The 22,040-nt window shown below is 35.8% G+C and overlaps 4 protein-coding genes across 7 annotated transcripts; 1 reads left to right on the top strand and 3 right to left on the bottom strand.

The window, feature by feature from the left end:
* Positions 1 to 855: 855 nt before the first annotated feature.
* LOC105159169 (uncharacterized) lies at positions 856 to 4,927 on the bottom strand. Its single transcript, XM_011076131.3, has 4 exons — positions 4,429 to 4,927; positions 4,028 to 4,223; positions 1,736 to 1,867; positions 856 to 1,285 (listed from the first exon to the last, which is right to left on the bottom strand). Exons 1-4 carry the CDS (start codon positions 4,845 to 4,847, stop codon positions 1,163 to 1,165), a joined length of 870 nt encoding a protein of 289 aa, XP_011074433.1. The 5' UTR covers positions 4,848 to 4,927; the 3' UTR covers positions 856 to 1,162.
* A 592-nt stretch (positions 4,928 to 5,519) lies between these two features.
* LOC105159168 (cold-regulated protein 27) lies at positions 5,520 to 8,424 on the bottom strand. 3 transcript variants are annotated; one of them, XM_011076129.3, is made up of 5 exons: positions 8,160 to 8,424; positions 7,036 to 7,236; positions 6,695 to 6,944; positions 6,236 to 6,348; positions 5,520 to 6,114 (listed from the first exon to the last, which is right to left on the bottom strand). In XM_011076129.3, exons 1-5 carry the CDS (start codon positions 8,235 to 8,237, stop codon positions 6,052 to 6,054), a joined length of 705 nt encoding a protein of 234 aa, XP_011074431.1. In that variant the 5' UTR covers positions 8,238 to 8,424; the 3' UTR covers positions 5,520 to 6,051. The 3 variants fall into 3 exon arrangements, with proteins under 3 accessions (XP_011074431.1, XP_011074432.1, XP_020548069.1); XM_011076130.3 differs by lacking the exon at positions 8,160 to 8,424 and adding an exon at positions 7,574 to 8,051; XM_020692410.2 differs by lacking the exon at positions 8,160 to 8,424 and adding an exon at positions 7,474 to 7,497.
* Positions 8,425 to 9,271: 847 nt separating this feature from the next.
* Positions 9,272 to 15,407, bottom strand: LOC105159165 (Protein kinase family protein). The gene is made up of 12 exons (XM_011076128.3): positions 14,828 to 15,407; positions 14,432 to 14,606; positions 13,334 to 13,417; positions 13,011 to 13,252; positions 12,177 to 12,405; positions 11,880 to 12,044; positions 11,462 to 11,593; positions 11,236 to 11,349; positions 10,989 to 11,036; positions 10,282 to 10,360; positions 9,812 to 9,868; positions 9,272 to 9,586 (listed from the first exon to the last, which is right to left on the bottom strand). Exons 1-12 carry the CDS (start codon positions 15,019 to 15,021, stop codon positions 9,528 to 9,530), a joined length of 1,578 nt encoding a protein of 525 aa, XP_011074430.1. The 5' UTR covers positions 15,022 to 15,407; the 3' UTR covers positions 9,272 to 9,527.
* Positions 15,408 to 17,203: 1,796 nt separating this feature from the next.
* Positions 17,204 to 20,675, top strand: LOC105159164 (protein DCL, chloroplastic). Of its 2 annotated transcripts, XM_020692281.2 has the most exons (4): positions 17,204 to 17,816; positions 18,484 to 18,598; positions 19,613 to 19,733; positions 20,258 to 20,417. In XM_020692281.2, the coding sequence occupies exons 1-4, from the start codon at positions 17,431 to 17,433 to the stop codon at positions 20,278 to 20,280; spliced, it is 645 nt and encodes a 214-aa protein (XP_020547940.1). In that variant the 5' UTR covers positions 17,204 to 17,430; the 3' UTR covers positions 20,281 to 20,417. The 2 variants fall into 2 exon arrangements, with proteins under 2 accessions (XP_020547940.1, XP_011074428.1); XM_011076126.3 differs by lacking the exon at positions 19,613 to 19,733 and having other exon boundaries at positions 17,222 to 17,816; positions 20,258 to 20,675.
* Positions 20,676 to 22,040: the final 1,365 nt, after the last annotated feature.

The following is a 22,040-nucleotide window of genomic DNA, read 5'->3' as shown; positions in this document are numbered from 1 at the left end:
ATGTTGGGTATGATGGGAATTTGGATTTCCAGCTGGAGGGATGATGGTTCATATTCATATATATCTAAAGCAACTGCATTATTGGGTCTTAAAGTAATGGAAGTAATCTAAAGCATTTTCCATTTTGCAGTTGTGGTCTGGGTAGTGGTGAAAGCAACAAGATTTACATTAAATTGTCCATTCCATTTCTTATCTTTACTCCATGTTTTCATCAATGCACCTTTCAACTCTGTATTTTATTTCTTTTCAAGAAACGTTGATTTGTTGAAAAATAGATATTGTCAGGCGATACCAAGTAAAAGTCTTGTATATATGTTTCTAAAAGTTGGTGATTATAAAATAAAATGATATATATAACACTAAATCAAATTGGGGAATCAGCCCTCAAAGTGATTAATCTAGTACTTGAACAATTAGAATGAGAATACTAGGGAAACAAGCAAGGGTTTCTTTGCAATCTTCTGTTCTGTATGGAATTTCGAAGGTTGCTTGGACTTGATGTGCTTACTTCTTGATATATATGTACACTTAATTTACTTTTGATGCAATTTACCTTTCCTAAAAGAAGCATAAATTTCATTAACGAATACTGCATTCACCACAATAATTCAGATTTCAGCGTCGTGGATTAGATATTACGCTTCTGGTTCAAACTACCGAGTCTGACTTTTTTGGTCTTGAAATTGCAGCAGGGATTTTATTTCAGTTGGTTTTATGGTAATTTATCACAAACCTATCTGAAATTAAACCTCTGCAAGAGTAGTAAAAGGAAATCTTATGACAGACCAAATTGACATCGGACAACATTCCACTACAATGTTGAACAGGACACTGTAAAGAAAAGAAAAGCAGCAGTTAAGTCAAAAAGTAATAGTAATTAGATTGAAGTAGGATGAAATTATACATCCTCTCAACTGTGGAATGCTCTAACTGATCCAAAAGAATTACAAGGAGGGAACGTGAATTCCAGCTCCGCGTGGTTGGTTCCGTTCTCAGCTCTCCAATAGTCAATGAGAGAAGCGCTAAGCAACAGAACTAGGTGCAAGCAAAAAATCCCAGAAAAATATGGGCATCTACATGTTAAAATTGATCTCTGCGTGCTAAAACTTTAAACAACACTAACTGAATGGACTGGATTTGGACGGCAGCTTCACTAGAGCTTTCATGCTCTCTGATCGTAAGAATTTTCAAGAACTGGTACTGCAGGTCCATATATCAATTGACATCGATCACTGAACGAACCAACTAGTCGAGAGACCACCTCGTTAAAGAACATGTTTGCGATCTGTCATGCAAAGTTCCATGGAGTACAGACAACAGTTAAAATTTCTACCGTGAAAGAAAAAGATAACTCAAAATCCATAACAGTGACTATGTTTCATGATCACATGAGTTCAGTGTGGACAAATGAACTATGTAAATTACACCAAGCAATAAAATTTAGCACTGGAGAACCTTCTCAAGTCGATGAATTACATTTTTGCATCAAATCTATTCTCACATGGTAGAAGGGTTTCAATAATTTATGCGGCATTACAGCAAATGGTATAAATATTCCTACGTACCAAAACAGGTATCTTGTATCAAATAAGCAGAAAGTTGATCAGAAAATTGCTTTCAATTATAACAAAAAGTATTTCTGCTCCCATATTCTTACTCCAGTTATCATATAAAAAGAGAGAGATTATATTAGTGCCCAAACATGAAAGTGTCTAAAACTACTGAAGAAACTCACCTGCCGATAAAGTGGAGACTTGAACTTGAAGTCCACTAAGAAATAAAGGTTGCAGGTTCCTGGAACAGGTCCTGGATTAAATTCCCAGGCATTGATCAAATGATCGAAAAGGGTGCTTTGGTATGAAGTTGTCTGCAAAAGATGCAAGAGACAACAAAAATCAACAGGGCAACAGGGCAAATTAATTAAAAGAATTGAGACAAGAAGTTCATGGCAAATTACTACATGGCAAAACCTCAACACCCTTTCAAATTTCAAGCGCATTTAGACCATCCAAATGAGGTATTGTTTTCTAAATGCTCAGTAGAACTGTATTTAGTTTATATTAGAAGTCATGATACTTCCACGCCACTAGGAACACATATGTCAAGGAGATACAAATTTCATCAAACTCTCACTTGGTTCATGTCGAACTCTAGATTTCATTCAAGGGAAAAAGGACTAAGGACTAAGGACTGAAAGGCAAAAATATAACCATCAGTGACAAAAAAATGAGAATTGAGGGCCCAAGCCATCTACATCCTCAATTTTTTAAATATCATGCCTAAAGTCATATCAGTAATGCCGAAAAGATAAACAGCTTAGTATTTTAGTGTTGCAAAGCTATACATTTTCTCAATACAATGGCTTGAGAAGAGTTACAGCTCCAGACACTATCGCCATGGGCCTGAATGAAAATTCGGCCTAGACCATTAGACTTAAGGATCAATAGATCTCCAAAACATTGTCTACACTGTTTTTCAACAGAAAAATTGATATGATATGGTGCCTGCCCCCTTTAAAACCTGAATTTGAAGGTTTATACGACCACCAGCATTTGCTGCCACCAATCCAGCCATTGAAGTGCAGAAGTAAGCTAATCCACAAAATTTTGATTTTTGAGCCACAAAATTATTATTAACACACTCCAAGATTGATACATAAATATCATAAAACTTCTAAACATTCTCATACTGAACTGAGTGGTTTATGCGCAAAACAATATGCAACAAGGAACAAGCTATATTCCATGTAATAACAATATCCTTTACAAACATGAAAAGATATCTCAAATTTTGCTTAGACATGAAAGCAAATCGTAGTCACATCAACGCTCTTATTTGGTTGTCGTTCTACTTATCCTTAATTAGTAAAGGAGGTTGACTTCTAAGTCTTGAACATTTACTATCCTACATAATGAATGCATTGTTAAGCAAATGAATGATGGACTAGGCACCAATATTCATCACCATACAACTTCACCGTACTTATATATCGTGTTCAAATCTAACACATCCTTCTTGATGCTTGCTAACTAGAAAGTCCATTTATTTTTGCTATACAGAGGCTTGAAAACCCAATTAAAGGAATTACACGATGGTCCAGTTCGGCACCACAAAAAACTAATCTAGTTATCTTCTTATATGCAACCTCGGCACTTAGCAACTCAATTAAGACAATTTGTAGAAATTCAAATGAGGAAGTCTACTGGGGAAGCAATACTCATGCTTTGAGCCATAAAAATACTAGGGATAATTACAGTCCCGTCCCCTGAGTGAGGTTTGGTGTAATTACACATAAACCTACTGTGGTTTGAGAAATTACATCTAGCACCCTTGAGGTTTGTTTTCGTCTAACAAATAAATCCCTCCTTCAGTCAAAATTCTTTGAATTTACTGATATTAACAAAAAAAAAACTGAATAAAAAATGATATTTACCCTTGATTGATTGATTATTGACTTATTGCAGGTCAAACAATGTTTTTCGGACTAAACTAACCCTATAAAGGTGAAGATATGCCTCCTCAAATGCATTAACTCGTGAAGGCGCATGAGAGTAATTTGATCTCAAAAAAATTTATTTGACCTGCATTAAATCAGTAATAAGTCAATTAGGGTTAATATATTTTTTTTTCTAATTTTTTTGTTAATATCAGCAAATTCAATTAATTTTGACTATAACGAACGGACTTATTTGTTAGAGGAAGCAAAGTTCAAGGGTGCTAAATGAAATTTCTCAAACCACATGGGGTCTACGTTTAATTAGACCAAATCTCAGGGGAGGAGAGTGTAATTATCCCAAAATCCTACGTTGATAACAATGATTTCAAATTTCCAAACCACACGAGCACAACAATCATGTAAAGTTGAGGTTAGTAAAACTAAATTTCGCAGAACCAAAACCCACATATGATCCAATTTACAGGGAAAAAATAGCCAAGAATATAAATGAATAAAATGCAGAACAGGCTGAACAGGGCATGGAAATCAGAATGGGCTAAACATGCCCCTGCACTCAAAGTGAATGTTCACCTTAATGGATTTTGGTTTGCTTAGCTCCACATGGGATACATAACTTTCAGCAAGGAACTTAAAACCAATTTCCAGCTCAGCGTCAAAAGTTCCATCCCGGTTGTGTCGAATTATTTTCGACCTCTCGCACCAAGGAAGAAAATCTTGGTACATGTCAACAGCAGCAACCACATTGAACAATTGTTCTGGTGAATATCTAATAATGAAAAGATAATCAGCACACATCTCAAATGATCATCAATTCTTTTATCTGCATTTTTATTTAGAAAAGTTGACACTTGGTACTTGACAATTTTTCAGATTTTTCCACAGTTTAACCAAAAGATTGAAGCTTCAAAAATAATATGCAGAATTGCCACCAAAAGCATGAAAACTCTTGAAGAATAGCGAAGAAAACTTACCCTAAAACACGTCTTTCTTCGTACACCTTCGACAGCATATTCCTCACTTCTCCATCAACACATCCCAAAAATCCCCTTTTCTGGAATGCAACTTCGCTAGTACGCAACGAATTTCCATAATAATTCCTGTATCCACCGCCCACTAATTTATCCGACGAAGAAAACGCAATCGACCCAGAGATGCTGTTCAGACATCGAATTTGATTATAATTTGTCATCCGCTGCCGGAATAAATTCCGGCCGAAAACCAAACGCCCCAGTGTCTTTGACGCGGGCTTAAACTTAGACATTGCTCGTATGATGCAATTGGTTGTCAGAAATTCTTGGGATGCAATCTTTTGAGAGATACGAGGAAAAATCAAGGCTGCCAGCCCGGATGGATTCGAACTGAATTCATTGAGAAAATGGAACCTATACATAGGATGTTCCCATATTTATTTCTCGGGTTTTCCTTTTTCTTGTTCCGGTTACCTTTCTCTTACTAGAAACTAAACCAAAATTATTGAATATATATATATATATATATATATTATTTTGCTCCGTACATTTAAAAACAAAATTTTTATTCTTCACATAAATTATTTTCTCAAAGACACCTTTTGAATTATCTCACACAATAAATAAATAAAATAATACGGTGTGTCGTGACTCTCAATTGTTATTTTTAATGATAATTATTACAAAATTCATTTTTTTCTCAATTTCATTTAAAATTTACTGTATATAGAAGATAAATACTCTTCCAAGAACATTATCTTTGATCTTCCTAACTCGGACAACTTTCTAACTATAGTAATACGTGCATTGCTGGCCGTAGTTATCTAGCAAAATTCTTAATTCGTTCAAATCAATTCCATTACAATGCAAATGTAATAATAACTTCTTTCAAATTGTATATCAATCATATAGAAAGTACATTATATTTACCATATAATTACTTCAGATTTACCAAATCGGATCTCAACAAAAACTTCCCATGCTACTATGGGTTTGACAAATTTTTATCTCAACTTTATTTAAATTAATTAAATAACATGTATAACGTAATTTTTTAATATTTTTTAGATCACATAACTAGAAGAAACAAGCTGTTGCAATTTAAAAACACAATAATTCCCTGTTTCAATTCATTTATCATCTTGTGTTTCACTCCCAATTCCCACCAGGACAGAAACAGAAGAACTCAAGACGAATACCTGCTGTACAGAATTCACCAAAACATTATCATGTTAAGGAAGTTAACACAACAGTTATGACCAAGGTGCTCCCCGTGCTCGTAGTCAAACTATTGTCGGCTACAAGTAGAGCTCCAAAAACATGAAAACCTGCCAAAATTATCTTTTCCGAATCGAGCACCGGACCAGATTCTGCAGTTACGGAGAGTTATCAAAATTTTGTTCCTTCCGCTTGGTTGATTAGGGAAGTTGTAGGACGGGTTTCCAGCATTATCCCTTTCTACGTCTGCTGTAATGCTGAAAAGGTTGTTCCACCTGAACCCTCCGGCAGCTCTCCTCAGCATTTGATATAAAGTTACAAAGTCATAGTGTTTCAAATCAATATGACTCAGCATCTCCTGTTTACATCAGAGACCATAGTTTATACGAGATACAGTGGACCCTAATCTTAAGGATGTGTACGATCTTCAACAACATCATTGGCTTGTACGATGTTTTCAAAAGGGACAACCTGGAAAGAAAGAACAAAGAGAATCCTGTAAGATCAGGCCTCCACTGTCTAATGGATTTGTTTACTGGATACAGATCAACATCTTAAACATGTTTGCCATGGAAAGAGCCTGTTTAATTACCTGATCATTGCTTGGAACTGTGTCAGTTGAAGTTTTCCTCCTCTTTATTTCATATATCCTCCTGCAATTCTCTTCTTCGAGATCATCATCATTAAAGTTCTGATCTGTCACCTCTGATTCAAAGGATCAACATAAGTAACAAAGAAACCTAGCAATTTTTCAAACAGTCATGCTCACTTTACTGCACTAACATAGTATCAGCATACAGCTTCAAAAACCAAGTCTGATCTCAGAGCAAGACGGATTCCATTTCCTTTTGATTCTCGTGGAAATTTCTCTCTTGATAACTTGATTTGACTTACTCAACACTTTCAGTCAGTAAATGAACTAATTTAATGACTTCTATATATTTACACATAGCCATGTGATTTGTAAACCATCACAGGCTATATATCAGTAGTAGTATACTGTAGTCATCACAGAAGAGCTATTACAGAAAGAGATCGGAGTGAGAGCTACCTGTATTGCTTCCTACAGAATCTTGACGCCATAATTGGAAGTTCTGTGCAGAACATTGATTTACGGTAGTTGCTAAAGGAGCTTTTGAACAGGAAGCTGGAAATGTTCTGTTATCTTGTTTCTCTGAATGTCTATAGTGCTGGATCCATGGATTTGCCAAAAGAATTCCAGACTCCTCTTCCTGGTTAACTTCTGCTTCATCTCTCTTGAAGTCGATCTTAGACCAGCAGCCATCACGAAGAACCTTAAACTACATAGGTGAAAGCATCGGCAAATAAGATGCTAGAGAAGGCGTTTTAGTAATCAACTCAACTTTGGAACATAGCTATGTAAGGTCAAACCTGGCCAGAAGGAGCACGAATGCTAGTCTGCTTTGGCTTGGATGATTTTGATCCCGACGAGCCATTTTTCTCAGACTGCCGAGCAAACAAATCTAACGATTTGTACAACTGGTTGACGAATGTAGCTTCCATAGATTTCAGATACAAGCTATGCTTCTCATCTGTCCACTCTGTGGGCTCTGTCTCTGCTGCCGGAGCTTGCTGAAATGACATTGTCCAAACAAGAACGGGGAACTCTTGTAAGAGAATATAAATATCGCAAGGCAAAATCCGTGTAACTAATGTATATAAAGAACAAAATGCGTCAACAAATAAGGACAATAGTGACCGACTTCCATCAGGCAGGAATCCGACCGCATATTAACACAAGAATTAAGCATAAAAAATCAAACTTGTTAAAGTACTCTTGGCACATAATCTGATCAACGGAAATATTACATTCTCAATGGTCAGAAATCATTACGAATTCAGCAATTCGCACAAAAAGGCTAACTCAAGAAACATCCTAGGCAGCAGTATCATGGATGAGCCAGCTGACCTGATAAAGATTACTAGAGTACCATGTTCATTAGGTCGGCTACTCAGCTTACCCCAAACTGACCCTCAACATACACACATGTAGAAATACCGAAACAAAGACTTGCGTAGCTCGCCCGCAGAATCTTAACCAAAACAATTAAAATCGAACACCAAAAACGCAGGACATCTCGTAGTTCTTGAAAATATTTTGACAGCTGAATAACATTTAGGATAAGACAGCATAAAGTTTCAATTCAAACTATGAAGAACATAGATGGAGACAATCTCAAACACTGACAAGCAAAAAAAAAAACACCCTTTTCATCACTAGTCACAAATTCCACGGAAGCCCCAAAAAGAAATATTACAATAAAAAAAGAATCTAGGTTTACTATACTAAACAAATTTGGACAAGCCACCAAAATAAATTAAGCAAAAAAGGTATCTTTCTTAATCAAGAAGAAAACCAACCACCAATCTTAAAGCACCTCTCCAGAAACCAGAAATCACATACTAATGAAAACACTAAAGTTCGAAAAAGAAACCAAAAACCGACAAAATGGGAAAATAATAATTCAAAATAGATCAAAAGAAGAATAAATTACCACCAAACTCGAAGTCTCTTCCTGCTCATCATGACAGTTTCTTGCACCCACCCCATACAAATCCACCGAATCTTCCATAACCCGAAATTCTAGAAAATTTGATACAAGTTATAATATTTCAAGAAAGAGTGTTGGGTTCTGGGCTATGGCCTTTGTTGATTTTCTTGAGTTGGGGGGGTTCCATTTCACTTGAGAAAAGGGAGAAAGGAGATGCCAGCTGTCGCCGCTTTTACACGTGTCAGTGGGACAACATGTGGGCTCATCACGGCTAAGGTCACATTGTCAGTAAAACAATATTAAAAAAGGGGGTCAGATATTTTGGTCCTAAAATATCAAAGTCATTTATAGGGATTCACAAAAATATCTTTCTTGGCTTTACTCCCTGCTACTGCTGCTGACTGCCCCCACCCCAAACATCAAAGTAGTTTGCTTTCTTTGTACTTCAAACTGCCACAGGACAAAAGTTCAATTCAATCTTTACTCTTTCTGGGTGCGCTTCTAACCCGGGTGCTAGCTTTGAAAGTGCCAGTACTAATCTTCACATAAAAGGTCACCCATTTTCAACCTGCTCCTATTTTTATTTTTATGGCTTCCGATTAATACCGGTCCAGGCGCTCCTGAGGAGACGAGGCATGATTTCATTCTTATAGACGGTGCTAAATAATATGGCAGCTGAAGATTTGTTTGGTGCCACGTTACATGCAAATCGTTTTGATTTAATATGAGAATTGTGATTTTATCCTAAAAAAGCAATTCATTATGAAGGAGAAGTTTTTGAAACTTATAAACCCGCTCAAATTTCTTATCTGCTACTGATAGTAATTTATGTGCCATCCATATGAAATATTTGCCAAATTGAGTATATACTTTTGTCAATATTCATTTGGTTGGCAAGGAGAAACTAAATTATATATATATATATAAGGAAAAAAAAAGTAGCCTTTTTTACAAGGTCGAATTCATCTTCATAAACTCCACTATCTAGAAGAACTGGACTCTTATGCCTCGCTCGTTCATTCTTAGAGGTGCAACAAGAATATCTGGCCTCAAAAGAAAATTACATGAACACAAAGTCTAAATCAACCATTTTGCAGAAAAGAATAAGCTACTCATCATCAGAAATAATAATAATATTGTGAATTATGGAAAGTATTATTTTTGCAAATATAAATGTTTTCCCACCAAAACAAAAAGTATTCAATGAACTTAACATACTTATTGGCTTTACGTGGGCGGAAGAAACAAAAACAATGGAAAAATTGGACAAAATTGTATCCAGCTGCAAAAACTGATGAACTTCTCTGTACAGAAATTAGCATTTCCTTGCAGATAACCCCTCTTTGAAGAATCAATATTCATGTAAATGAGTCAAGTTTGTGGCTTCGGGTCATCCTCGGCTATTACAGTGTCTTGCAGGTCTATCTGGCCTGTGATTGGACAATCACAAGGGAGAAAATGTAAGAAGGCAATTACACGCCTGATTTCAGACATCAAACCAGGTAGTATGTGACTTTACACGAAGGGAACATATGTTATAACTAGAACGGCACACCGGTTGAATGTCATTGTTTATGACAATTTTGATGAATGAAACCTTTGCTTGTTTACTTAACATAAAAAGTTTGAAAAGAGCATCGGAAGGGTCGAATTACCAAATAGTGACATTAGAGATGGAGGTTTGGAAGATCCATTTGAGCTCACGTCTATTCCTGCATGACCACCATGGTATAATAGAGATCAGTAGATATCATAATATACACTATGTATCAGGAAAATGCGAGAAAGAAACAAACAAGCATTGCTGGATATCTCTAATTTAATGTCTGCTCTCAATCCTTAGCAGCAGACGAGCATGTAATATTAGAGATCTGAGTCGTGCAAATGCATTGTGGCTCAGAAATGAGAATATGATCTGAAAATGGCTGTAGATTTCAAAATTAAGGATTCTCAAAAGGGTTGATTGTAAACTTGAGGGTTATGCTGATAAACAGACTTCAACCAGATGAACGTAAATTTTTTTTTATGAGCATTTTTGGAATAGTTTGTGTTAGAGTTTAGAGATGCCGATCAAAGCAGGATTGGAAAAGTAAATCCACTATTCCGCAACTTTTCAATAGCATACCTGCAGTTCCAGCTGATTTCAGGAGATCGGATTTCTTGAATGTATATCCAATAAAATTGGCATCTTTTGATGTCAACATCTGCCCATCAAAGTATGTATTCATCAAGGAGAAGAAAAGACTCTTCAAATGTAGAGCCGTAACTTGTGTTCAGGTTACCTAATTTATAACAAATAGGAGACTGGCAAAACAAGTTGAGAAAATTTCTTCAAATGTCTAAAGCAATGCTTTCCCTAGTATACCCCTCAAGTTTGTGAGACATTAACCAGCTCCAAAGAGTTGCCTAATCAAAATTTTAGTTTCTTACAAGAAGCTCCAATTTGATCTCAAAATGACGCTTTGAGAGGAGAAAACACGTCAACTATATTCTTCTAATTTTTTGTAACGTAACATCGTAGTTATCAATCAATGCACACGCAATTCCAAACTTTCCAATCATATCAGCAAGAATCAAAACAGCTTAACATAGCAGCAAAATAAAGATTCTTAAACCTGAAGATCCATTCTTTTACATAATCAACTACTTTAAATGTCCCTTGAAATTTATTGGTGAACTAAGTTATTACCCTCAGTGATCATTTCGGCAGTGTCCACTACACAGTGTGGGTCTTGTATGAAAGCAATTATTTGTGGAATCTTCTTTAAAAGATCACATTTTGATTGACAGTTTCAGTCAAAGTAGTAAAAAATGTAAAGATAATTCCATTACCTTCCTCCAAGGTCCGACTCTTGGTGCATTAGATGGTGGCTTTTCTCCCTGAGAAAAGATAGAAACAGAGGCACAAACATTGGAGAAATTATTAGAAACTATGGGAAAAGGTATTACAGCTAGCATTTCCACTGCCATAGGATTCAATGATCGTTCACAATAACCAAAACTCTTTGCACAATTTCTATGACGTATGCTTTCAGATGCAAAGTTCTAAAGCTGACAAAAATCTATAGGGAAAACTCACTTCATCAAACTTTTCAAAATTCTGTGTGTCTAAATCTCCATTCACTGTCGGCTTATAGGCAGCTTCCATTTCATAAAGGGAGTCCCATTTAACCCCTCTGAACCATGGATGTTCCTGAAGTTGAAATAACCTCAAGATATTATGATATTAATAAGCTTCGGCTATAAATGCCAAAAGCATAAATTTTTACCCTTGTATCAGAATGGTAGTTGTAACAGTTGCATACCTTTATTTCTTCAACGCCTCTAGTACCCAGCCTTTTGTCAACATCACATAACAAGTGACAGATCAGATCCTTTGCCTCATCAGAGATTTTTGGTTCTTCAGGGAACTTCAAGCATGCTCTCCAGTTTATTATCTGATACAAAAAGGAGGAACATAATTAGTTTAACTAACAAGTACAAAGATTTCAGTTGTATTTTAACAAAATTATTAGCCTGATTAAGAGTATTTCACCCCGAACAAGGTCCTACTAATTTGATTTAGTTGAAAGCTTGGAAAGGACAGTGACTCCAAAAGCATGTCCTTTGGAAAGGAATCTCCAATGATAGTTTCACAGGAGTAGCATATGAATTCCAATTTTTTATGTCCATAAGATTTAATATATGCAATAAATCAAGAATAAATTATGAGATCAAGGATACCTTGCGGCATGTCATTCTAGGATCATCAGAACAGAAGGGAGGATAACCAATGAGCATCTCATACATAATTGCCCCCAACGACCACCAGTCACACTCCATTCCATATCCTTTCTTCAACAAAACTTCAGGTGCCATATAATCAAGGGTTCCCACAGTAGAGTATGCCTGCAAGATGAAGTATACAATTTTCTTGTTCTGAAAACTTTCTCACAAATAAAATAGTGAAAACAATAACTGGAAAGAAAATATCAACAATATGCACAACTACATAAAGAAAATTGGAATAAGAAAGCTTACCAGGGCACGACGGTTGCGCTTCCACTGCTGTAACTGCTCCTTCGCCATTAACCAAGGAGCAGTCTCTGCGCCTGTATGCCCTTCACCATCGGTTGTAGAGTCCTGAGTGGTAAAATCGTCATCTTCCAACAACATTGATGAATATTTTTCCAGAGGCTTACACAAACCAAAATCGGAAAGCTTTAAATGCCCGTTTCGGTCCAATATCAGATTATCGGGCTTGATATCCCTACAGCAAGAAAACTTTTGGAATGAATACATGTTCCATAAAACAGATAAGCATAACCACTCATTTAAATGTGAAAACACTAGTCAACAGGTCCAACGTAAACATCTATATCATTGGCTTCGGTATTTCAGTGCTTTGGGTTAAAATAATAAATTATAAAAAGAAAGGGAAAACCGGCCTTGGAGGAATAAAGTGCAGTGAAAATAAAGGTTTGGCGCTAATATAATCTACAAGATTTCCAGTGTAATTACACATGGCAAAGCTATTGAGCAAGAACTATAACATTGTTGTACCTTTCTGCAGCATTTTCGAAGGATAACGGTATGAAAATAAATTTCGATCAAGTTCATGGAGAACTTCACTGGATTTTTGGTCATATCACAAGCATTTTGTAAATAACAAACCCTTGCCAGCATTCAGCATTTAAAGACTTTCAAGTTATTACTATGTCAAGGTATCTTTCAGCTTAATAAGATGTCAGCCTTTTCTGTTCATACTACGATCTTATTCCACAAGGTAAAGCCAGCAAAAATCATCACCATAGACGTAACTTCTTCAATGGAGCTTATCATTCATTTGAGTTTAAATAAAATGTATATGTTTACCTGTGTACATAACTATGCTGGTGGATTGAATTGATAGCAAGAATGCTTTCTGCAATGTAAAACCGGGCAACATCTTCGGAAAGAATATCCTCTCTCATTAACAAAGTCATAATATCACCACCAGGTAAATACTCCATGATAAGGTATAAGTAGTCAGAATCTTGGAAGGAATAAAAGAGCTTCACTATGCACCGACTATCAACCTCCACTAGTAAATTCCTCTCAGATCGAACATGCTCAACCTATAAATTAAAGTAGAATTCAGATGTAGTAGTTGACAATATTGTATCTTTCTTTTTTCAGTGTGAATTCTACTCTCTAACCTGTCCACGGCTAAGCATGTCTGACTTTTTCAATTTCTTCATGGCATATATTTCTCCTGTATTTTTAGCACGGCATAGTCTCACCTGCACCACTTCACCAGGTCACATGCGAGTCATAGTCTCATATAGAGCATGGCTAATTCTGTGAAAATAAAACATATAAAGATGCTTTTCTTATATATATATACATCTTCTAGTGAACATTAAGCATTCAACAAATATGACGTGGGTCATCTTAGTAAGAAATATTGCAACCAACACAATGCCTCGTGCCCCATTCTAAAGATTTTGATAAAACTGAGCAGAAAAGTAGCAGAAGCCAAGTTCTCTGCATTATGTATAGATGAACTGGATTTTATGCATTCTCTATCAGTCAAGGGGCTTTTTGAAGTTCTATTTCATCACTTGTTTGAGGCTTTTAACACCAAAAACCTGTTTATAGTGATAATAGTTAGCAGGGATTGAAATATTCTATGAATTGTATCAAAACCAACAAAAATGGCACCCATCGTTAGTTCAATCTTAAGCTAAATGACCAGTTTTAGTCTAATCTACACAATCATTATGAAATGGAGATAGTACTCATTCTTGCTCGTGTGAGAAGGACAATCATACAATTGACAAAGGTGCAAGGCCTCACAAATCCTAAAGCAAACTTCACTTCCGACATCATAAACTTAGAACTTACAAGAATACTACAAATATAACCAAAAGAAAAGATGATCTGGGATTCGAATCCCAGATAACCAAATCCCATATAGGAAAAGCACAGTCTGTTAGGTTTTTGAACAGATTAAGATAAGATATAACTATTAGGACAACTACTATATAAATGCTGAAAGAATATTCAATTATTTTTAAAATTTGTTAATTGTTTACAATTACTCCATTCCACAGCTCTACACTCTAGATGGCACTGAATTCTATGAGAGATCGGATCAGTTCTTCATATTTCTTACCCCACACAATGAGATCCTCTCCTTAACCATTTAGATCAAGTGAAAAATAACTGATTAAAACTCTACAAATGCAAATGCAATGTGCAAAAACTGGAACTTGCAAATCAAGATTGTTAGACTGGAAAGAAAATCAGAATACCTCGCCAAATGCTCCTTTACCAATGACAGTCAGCTGTTCAAAGTCATCGATGCCTACTTTATGCCTCTGCAATCTCATATACTCAGTTTCCCTTCTCTCCAAATTCCTCAGCATTCTCTCTTCCTCCTCGCTAGATACCTGAGCCTCTTGCGCCCTTCTCTGCAAAGCTCTCCTCCTAAATCACCACGCAAATAAAAGGAAGAAAAATGAAAATTCAACAGAACCCTTTTGCAAACACACATTGATGTACACATATTCATTCTCAAAATACAAAATTCTTACATTTATTATCTAGTTAAATTTTTAGAGTTAGCAGTATTACTTCAAGAAAAAGGGTAAATTCACCGAAGTCAAAGCCGGCATTAACGCAAGAAATGAAGCAGAAAGAGAATTCACCTCTCCATGCGATCTTGCAAGCCCTGCAAATAATTCTTGTAATGATTCTCAATGAACTGTTTCGCGGCGGCAGCTTTCTGCCGAGTGACCGGCGACGACACCGCCTCATCGGGCTCTAAACTGAAGGCCCGATCAGCCTGTAGCCTCATCTTCGTACCCTCCATTCTCCCGGGGCTTCCTTCTCCGCCCTCCATTAGTCACTATACTTCTCCCAGATCAACAAGTCCTAGCTCAATAACAACACTAGAGTAAGACAGTCACAGTTTAAGACAACACTCTTTTTTTTTCTTGAAAACAAGAGAACAATCAAGAAAAGAAGTGGGCAGTAATTGGAAGCAGAAGCAAAGTGGAGAGCTGAAACGGAGAAAGAAAAAGAGGGGAAATTAAAGCGATGAAAAAGAGAAGAGAGAGTTATATTGAAGTCTGTGTTGTCTTAGGTTGGAGTTTCGATGGGAGATCGATCAGAATGTGTTGTTATTACGTATGGGCTGTGAACTGGCAGACTGTGCAAGCCGAGACTTAGCTGTAATTTGATGTGTATTTTGTTCTAGTTTCCGGGTTCTGTATGAATAATTTAGTAGTTTGTGTACAGAGGATTGGAGTTGGAGTAAAGGCAATGCGTATTTGTTTGAGTAAAACCAATCCAAGACTGTTAATAATAATAATAAATTTTGGTTTCTTTCTTTCTTTCCCCGTCTCTGTACGATGTTGGAACTTTGAAGGTTAAAAAGAACAAAGGGAAGACTCGGTAATTGGGATTGTCGGCCAAGACAGTAATAGCTTGTCTTATGCTCCGCCTGGTCCGCCCTTGGACCCATCTACACACTAATATCACCACCACCTTTTTTAACCTGCAAAATAATTCTAGTATGTTCAATCATATAATAAATATAATTAATATTAATTACATTTATACTTGTATTTTAAAGAAATTTGATGAAATTATAAATATATTTTTTTAAAATACAGTTATTTTTTTAAAAAATATACAAAATAATAATAACACGTGGAGAAATGTATAGAGGTACTTAAATATCTTCCATTTTCTTTCAATAGAGAGAAAATTTATTAAATAAAAATTGAGAATATGATCGAATACTAGAAATAGATAATAATATCTAATACTCTTTTTATATTTGTTCTTTAATCTATGTATCATTTCATTGTGTTGACAATCTTTATCTTAAAACAATGCAACACTGATAAAGTAATTAGAGAGGTCTTGCATAAAATTTGGTATAAATCATATCTTTTAGTTCAAAAGAATAGTCAGATTACGATGAAAATATCGTGAGAGATATTTTTCAAATATTTCAATTCGATTCTAAGTTAAAAAACAATAAGGTTTATATGTAATTTGAGTTGTTTTTCCTTTTCCGGGAGTTGGTATATGCCCATAACATGAGTCTAAAAGAAACAATTAACGAAGTCTATATTTTAATGATTACAACGTTGTATCAGAGTTGAAGTTAATTTTTATCATTATGATTTGGCTGAAGTTGTAATCACCGTGGTAGTGGGCATGTTTTTGTACTTATCAATGTTAATAATAATGGGGACAATGATCCCGTGCCCTGTCTTAACTCTCTTATGTAACAGTAGTGTTCATATTCTTACAACTATAAATTAAACTCAATCATTATCTTTTTCATTAATCATATGTAGAAATGAAATGATAATAAGAATATAGTATGAGCATTATGAGAATCTTCATCTTGCTTGACAAGCATGGAACCTAAAGCTGAACATGTTAGGGATGTTTACCTCTTTTTTCCTATGCACTTTTCAGCACAATTCAAGAAATACTGAGGAGGAGAATTTGATCTTAAGTCTTATAAATTATCTTCAAACCATGCAAAAGTGCAGTACCATTCAAGAGTTTTCGGCCCTCCCGAGCATTGAGATGCGAATTCAAGATTTTTTTTTTTTTTTTTGTCTGACTTTGATAACATGTTAAATGATAATCTAATTTAAAAATTCATTTGTCATATAAAATAATTATTTAATATTAATAACTTAACAAATATTTGAGCAAGCTTAAGTTTATAAAATGTGATAATGGATCGACTTTTAAAAATATTAAATAATCATATTAGTATCCTATCGTATTTTTTAAAATTTGAAATTTTTCGTATCGCTGTGTACGTATTCATCCATCGTAAAGGATAGTACGTTGAATTTTCTTATTTTCTTTAAAAATAAATAAGCACTTAGATGGATATGAGAAAACTTGTTTAAAGCCTCTTTGATATATTGTTGGGCCTCGCCGCTGGACCCATCACTCATGATATAGGCCATTGGGAACCCAAGCCGTTAGTTAATTTGGTATATGCATTTGCCTGCACGCTGCAGCGTGGGTATCGGGTCGGGTTTTCCAGTCCACACCCATTATCCGTTATCCAAAATCCACCCCGCCAAGCAAAACATTCCGTTTCCGCACTCGGTCACTTGCACAGCTTTATCTTCTACTCTTCAACTGTAGGGAAGACGAAGATCCGACCGTCCCCTGTTGCGAAACGATCAAGAAAATGATTAGTAGTCTTAATTTTGAAGTGTAGAAAAAACCACAGAAGTTGAGCGAAATTCTATACCATCATAATAAGATGGCTTTGATTTCTGCTTCTAATTCACCTAATATTCGTTCCTTCCACAGCAAGCCCATCTCAAAAAACCCAAATTTATGCCCTTTTTCTTTATCTTTTCCATTGTGCAAAGCTCGGTTGTGCGCTATAAACACCGGGTCGGACGAAGGCGGGTCGGTTGGGAACAGTCGGCAGGCGGCGTCATATGGGGCGGACTTACTGAGGAAACCGGTGGTGGCATCGCCGCCCGCTAACGATGACGATGGGTCCGCGAAGGAAAGTTCGGAGGACGATGAAAGTGGGAAGAAGAGTGGAGATGGTGACACGTGGGTAGACTGGGAGGACCAGATTTTGGAGGACACTGTGCCTCTTGTTGGCTTTGTTAGAATGATTCTTCACTCTGGAAAGTAAGCTCCTTGATTCCAATCCTTAAATTTTATTTTCAGTAGGGTGAAGTCGTGTAATTTGTTCATGAGTGACTCTAGTAACATTTTTGTTCTTAGGCTGTGAAGGGATATGGAAATATGGTATAATTGTTGGGAGTTTAGAAGTCATCATTTCTTGGTCAGTTTTAGTGTCTGATTGTGTGCTGCTGGTTCATGCTTAAGATGATGTGGAACAAATCTTTTGTCTTTCTTATAAAATAAACAGGTGAAATTTAAAGAAGCAAGGGGGTTTGCTAGTTCAATATTGTTAAATCGTTGCTTATATGGTTTATTAGGATGGCAAACTTTGACGATGCAAGCTTACTAAACTGGAATATTTGTATTGGGTCTCCTGAAGGATTATAATTAGGATTTTGGATCTCATTCAGAAAAGGATGGAACTTGTGTTTGAGAGCAAGGACTTCTGTATGATGTGAAGAAGTTTTACTGATTAAACAAGCTCGATTTGTCCTTTTAAGGTGCCGGAGATTGCTTTACTTTTCCAGTTGATTGGATCTTGACGTCTGAATCATGATTTTGAGCAAAAGTGGGATCTTGTTTCCATTCTTGAGTGTGGGTGATGCTAATGAATGATGTAGATTGTTTAAGACTAGACATCTAAACCCATTTTATCATTTGTCTTTCACAGATATGAAAGTGGTGATAGATTGAGTCCTGAACATGAGAGAATGATTCTGGAGAGGTTGCTTCCATATCATCCAGAGAGTGAAAAGAAGATTGGATGTGGGGTTGATTACATCACGGTGTGTCCCTTCCTCCCCCTCTCTCATTTTGACATTTAGTTTTTTTTGCTTATATTCTTTAATTCAATTGTTTGTGTTCAGTTATTCTTCACCAAGAAATAATTGGGGGGGGGGGGGATTTGAACTTTCTCTATAATTTGAGCAATTCTATCTATGAACTTTTCCTGTTTCAAAACCCCTATGCCAGCATGAGTAGGGCAAGAACTTCACAGCTGAAATTCTTACGAAAAAGTGCATAGAAAAACACTTCTAGATTGCCTTTCAGAGTATGATAATAGAACTACGATCTGAAGATACAGGAGAACATCCAGAAATTTACTAGAAACCATGATAATGTGTTTGATATTGCTTTAGTATTTGTAGTATGACAATACTACATTTGTTCTATGATGTGCTGAATATGATTTAGCATAATCAAGTGGTTGGGTTGGGGCTGCTTCTGGGATGCCATAAAATCCACATAATATGCAAAACAATCGTTTACTGCTTGTCAACATGGGAAGAACTTATGGAGCATATGCTGAGACATAATACTCTTTCTAGTTGAACAATCTTATGCCCTTTATGATTAATATATGAGACTGTTTGCCCACCATTAGCCTTTTGATATAGGCTTCGTCTCTATTTGTGAAAGTTATGGCTATTACACTCTTTCTTTTAAGACATCGAGGAAGCAATTTGACAAGAAAACACATAGTTCCTTACTCTCAGCTCGTGGATGAACAAAAACAGAATGTTCCATTGACAGGGGGAAGATCATGCCAATGCAATTCATGATTACCTCTTTTTTTCTTTTCCATATTGAATTTTCTTTTTGTACAAGGTCAAACACAGCCTGAACACATCATGATTAAGTTTCTTCAGAAACTAAAATGTTGTATAATAACATGATCCTTAAAGTGGCAGCCAATGCTTACTTTGTTGTCCAGCTCTCGTGCTCGAAGTTATTCTCAGAAAGAAAAAAATTGGTAATAAAAATTGAAGTATGAGGTTCCGCGTGTCTTTTTCTTGTAGGCAAGTCTATACAAGGGTAGGGATGGCAATAGGCCGGGTTTGCCAAAACTCGGGACCCGCTCCATTGAGGAAATTTTGGACTCAAACCTGCTCCAGACCCAAGACCCATTGGATGGACCTGGTAGACCCGATTAATAATTTTAAAATATTAATAAAAGAAATTGAAAAATAATACTAACATCACTTTGTAAATATGAGATAATATTATTATTGAAAGGTTAATATTTTTTCGGTACATTTATATGTGCATGTGTTAGGCATTGAAATATTAAAAATTTTAGAATATGTGTTTCTTTGTTTTGTATTTCAGTAAATTCATGGTCTTTTCTTTTTGTGATGGGTGTTGGATTAGTGAAGTTTTATGGTAAGACACTATAAGGTTTAGTCTATTTTTGCACGTTTTCTATAGAAAGTATCATCTGGCAAAGGAGCATGGGAATGGCACCTATCACAAGTATACTTGTTTTTTCTTTTTTACCTTATTGTCTGCCTAAAAGCTCACCCAGACGATTTTTCATAATACAAAGGAAGCAGGTTGTTAAATAAGGTTTCTTGATCACATAATTACGTATATACAAATTTATGTATCTTTAACAGTTGAGTTCAGTAGCTGATAGCTGCAGAATTTTTATTTCTGGTTGACAGATTGGGTACCATCCAAATTTTGAAAGCTCTAGATGCTTATTCATAGTTCGGAAAGATGGAGAATTGGTCGATTTCTCGTACTGGAAATGCATAAAGGGTTTGATAAGAAAAAACTATCCTCTCTATGCGGACAGCTTTATTCTCAGGCATTTTAGGAGGCGTAGACGTAGTTACTGAAGGTAAGTTTTTGCACCATTTTAGCTATATAATGCATTTGGTGCCAAGAAATCCTTTTTTCCCTTTATTGACTAGAGCACCACCACCAGTCTAAAGCCTATGGTTTTAGTTAGAGTTGGTGATTGAAATTTGTAAAATATACTGTTACGTGGAATTGGTCTACGATTACTTAGTGAAATAGTTGCTGTGTATCGAAATTTATGTTTAACTTGTTTGGCAAAATTTTGCAAGTTTCGCTTCAGCTATTAGCCAAGGCTGTTCTGTCTCTGTGATTTTCGACCATTATTTGTTTCTCTTGACAAAATGCTGCACGAAGCAGATTGTATAACAAGACATAAATCGTGAATTTGTGCAGCAATTATTACCATTAACCTTATGCTAGCATCAACTTGGAGCTTTTCAGTTTACATGCATGAGAGTCTTACTTACACTAAAGCTGTGATACCATTCCAGTTCAAGGTGTGGAAACGTGTGTCAATTATGGATGATTCTGTTGATTTGCAGCTCTGCTACGTTATGATGCTTGTAGTGACAGTCTATGTTGAATGAATGCATCGGCTAGGACTGTCGTCTTAACTATCTGATTGGTATTAGGAGAAGTCAAATCATTTACAAATCAAAAACCCGTCCAGATAACACAGGGGAACTGTCTAGTTTTATGCGTAAAATCGATTGGGTTTTGTTTTTGACTTTTTGGACTTAAACTCGTAATATTACTAAATAGCCCCAGCACTTTCAATTTATTCGTTACACGCTGGGAAAGGATCGCTACTGCACCACCCTCACAAACAGGGTAGTGAATAGTGATGATTAGGTATAATGGTGCTCATAAATTGACCCACAACTCCAAAACAGTGGCTAACTTACAACATACCCACTCCCGTTATTCTCAGGATGGTGCTTTCATTGCTGTATACTAGAGAGTATAAGGCTTGTCTTTTGCAGCGCTGTCAACTAGCCAGAGGCCGGACTCAGATTTCGAATCTTCAACTCGGATTTTGATGTTAAACTACCTATTTTTAGCCCATTATTCTTTGGTAGTAGACACAATATTTTAACTAGGAATTTGGACATTTCTTGACATTGATTTGATGAATTCAAACCGTTTCTTTAGCTGATTAAACTTATCATCTATCAATGATGCCTAATTAATTTGATAAAATCGGAGCTACATAAACATCCATATGTCTATTTATTTTAACAGTAGTTGTGATCTCAATTATTATTTTATATTAATAATTGATTATTGAAATTTTATATATAACTATACTCATATTATTTTTAAAAAAGGATAAAAGAAAAAGAACAACATCATCTTCCGGATCATGATTGTTGACGAGGAACCCAAACACCAGTGTGAGTCCAAGTGTCTTGTTTTCTTTTGTCACTGAAGTATGCCAAATGGAGGCTTCTCACTCCACTTATTACAATCAACCTTAAAGTTTCTCGTTATAGGTAAAAGACAATCATTCCTCTATTTTGGTGAAACTTAAGTACCATAGTTTCTATGCCCTTTTTGGTAGCATGATTTTTTTCCCTTTATGTATCCACTTCTTTATAAACTTCTATTTATGCTGATCCATCAAATTAGCAGTCGACAATAAGA

This window comes from Sesamum indicum, linkage group LG3 (genome assembly GCF_026168435.1).
Source record: "Sesamum indicum cultivar Baizhima isolate 11 linkage group LG3, ASM2616843v1, whole genome shotgun sequence".
Classification (NCBI taxonomy): Eukaryota; Viridiplantae; Streptophyta; class Magnoliopsida; order Lamiales; family Pedaliaceae; genus Sesamum; species Sesamum indicum.
The sequence above is the reverse complement of the archived record's forward strand: the minus strand, read 5'-3'. Positions and strand labels throughout refer to the sequence as shown.

Coding starts and splice junctions, on each gene's coding strand:
- LOC105159169 (XM_011076131.3), bottom strand. CDS start 4,847: ATGTATAGGTTCCATTTTCTCAATGAATTCAGTTCGAATCCATCCGGG. Junction 1,868..4,027: donor GCAAACCAAAATCCATTAAG/GTGAACATTCAC, acceptor CATCTTTTGCAG/ACAACTTCATACCAAAGCAC. Junction 1,286..1,735: donor AGTCTCCACTTTATCGGCAG/GTGAGTTTCTTC, acceptor TTTGCATGACAG/ATCGCAAACATGTTCTTTAA.
- LOC105159164 (XM_011076126.3), top strand. CDS start 17,431: ATGGCTTTGATTTCTGCTTCTAATTCACCTAATATTCGTTCCTTCCAC. Junction 17,817..18,483: donor ATGATTCTTCACTCTGGAAA/GTAAGCTCCTTG, acceptor TGTCTTTCACAG/ATATGAAAGTGGTGATAGAT. Junction 18,599..20,257: donor GTGGGGTTGATTACATCACG/GTGTGTCCCTTC, acceptor TCTGGTTGACAG/ATTGGGTACCATCCAAATTT.
- LOC105159168 (XM_011076129.3), bottom strand. CDS start 8,237: ATGGAAGATTCGGTGGATTTGTATGGGGTGGGTGCAAGAAACTGTCAT. Junction 7,237..8,159: donor AAGAGACTTCGAGTTTGGTG/GTAATTTATTCT, acceptor ATGTCATTTCAG/CAAGCTCCGGCAGCAGAGAC. Junction 6,945..7,035: donor TTCGTGCTCCTTCTGGCCAG/GTTTGACCTTAC, acceptor TCACCTATGTAG/TTTAAGGTTCTTCGTGATGG.
- LOC105159165 (XM_011076128.3), bottom strand. CDS start 15,021: ATGGAGGGCGGAGAAGGAAGCCCCGGGAGAATGGAGGGTACGAAGATG. Junction 11,037..11,235: donor ATTTTGAAAAGTTTGATGAA/GTGAGTTTTCCC, acceptor ATCTTTTCTCAG/GGAGAAAAGCCACCATCTAA. Junction 10,361..10,988: donor GAGTCGGACCTTGGAGGAAG/GTAATGGAATTA, acceptor TTTGATGGGCAG/ATGTTGACATCAAAAGATGC.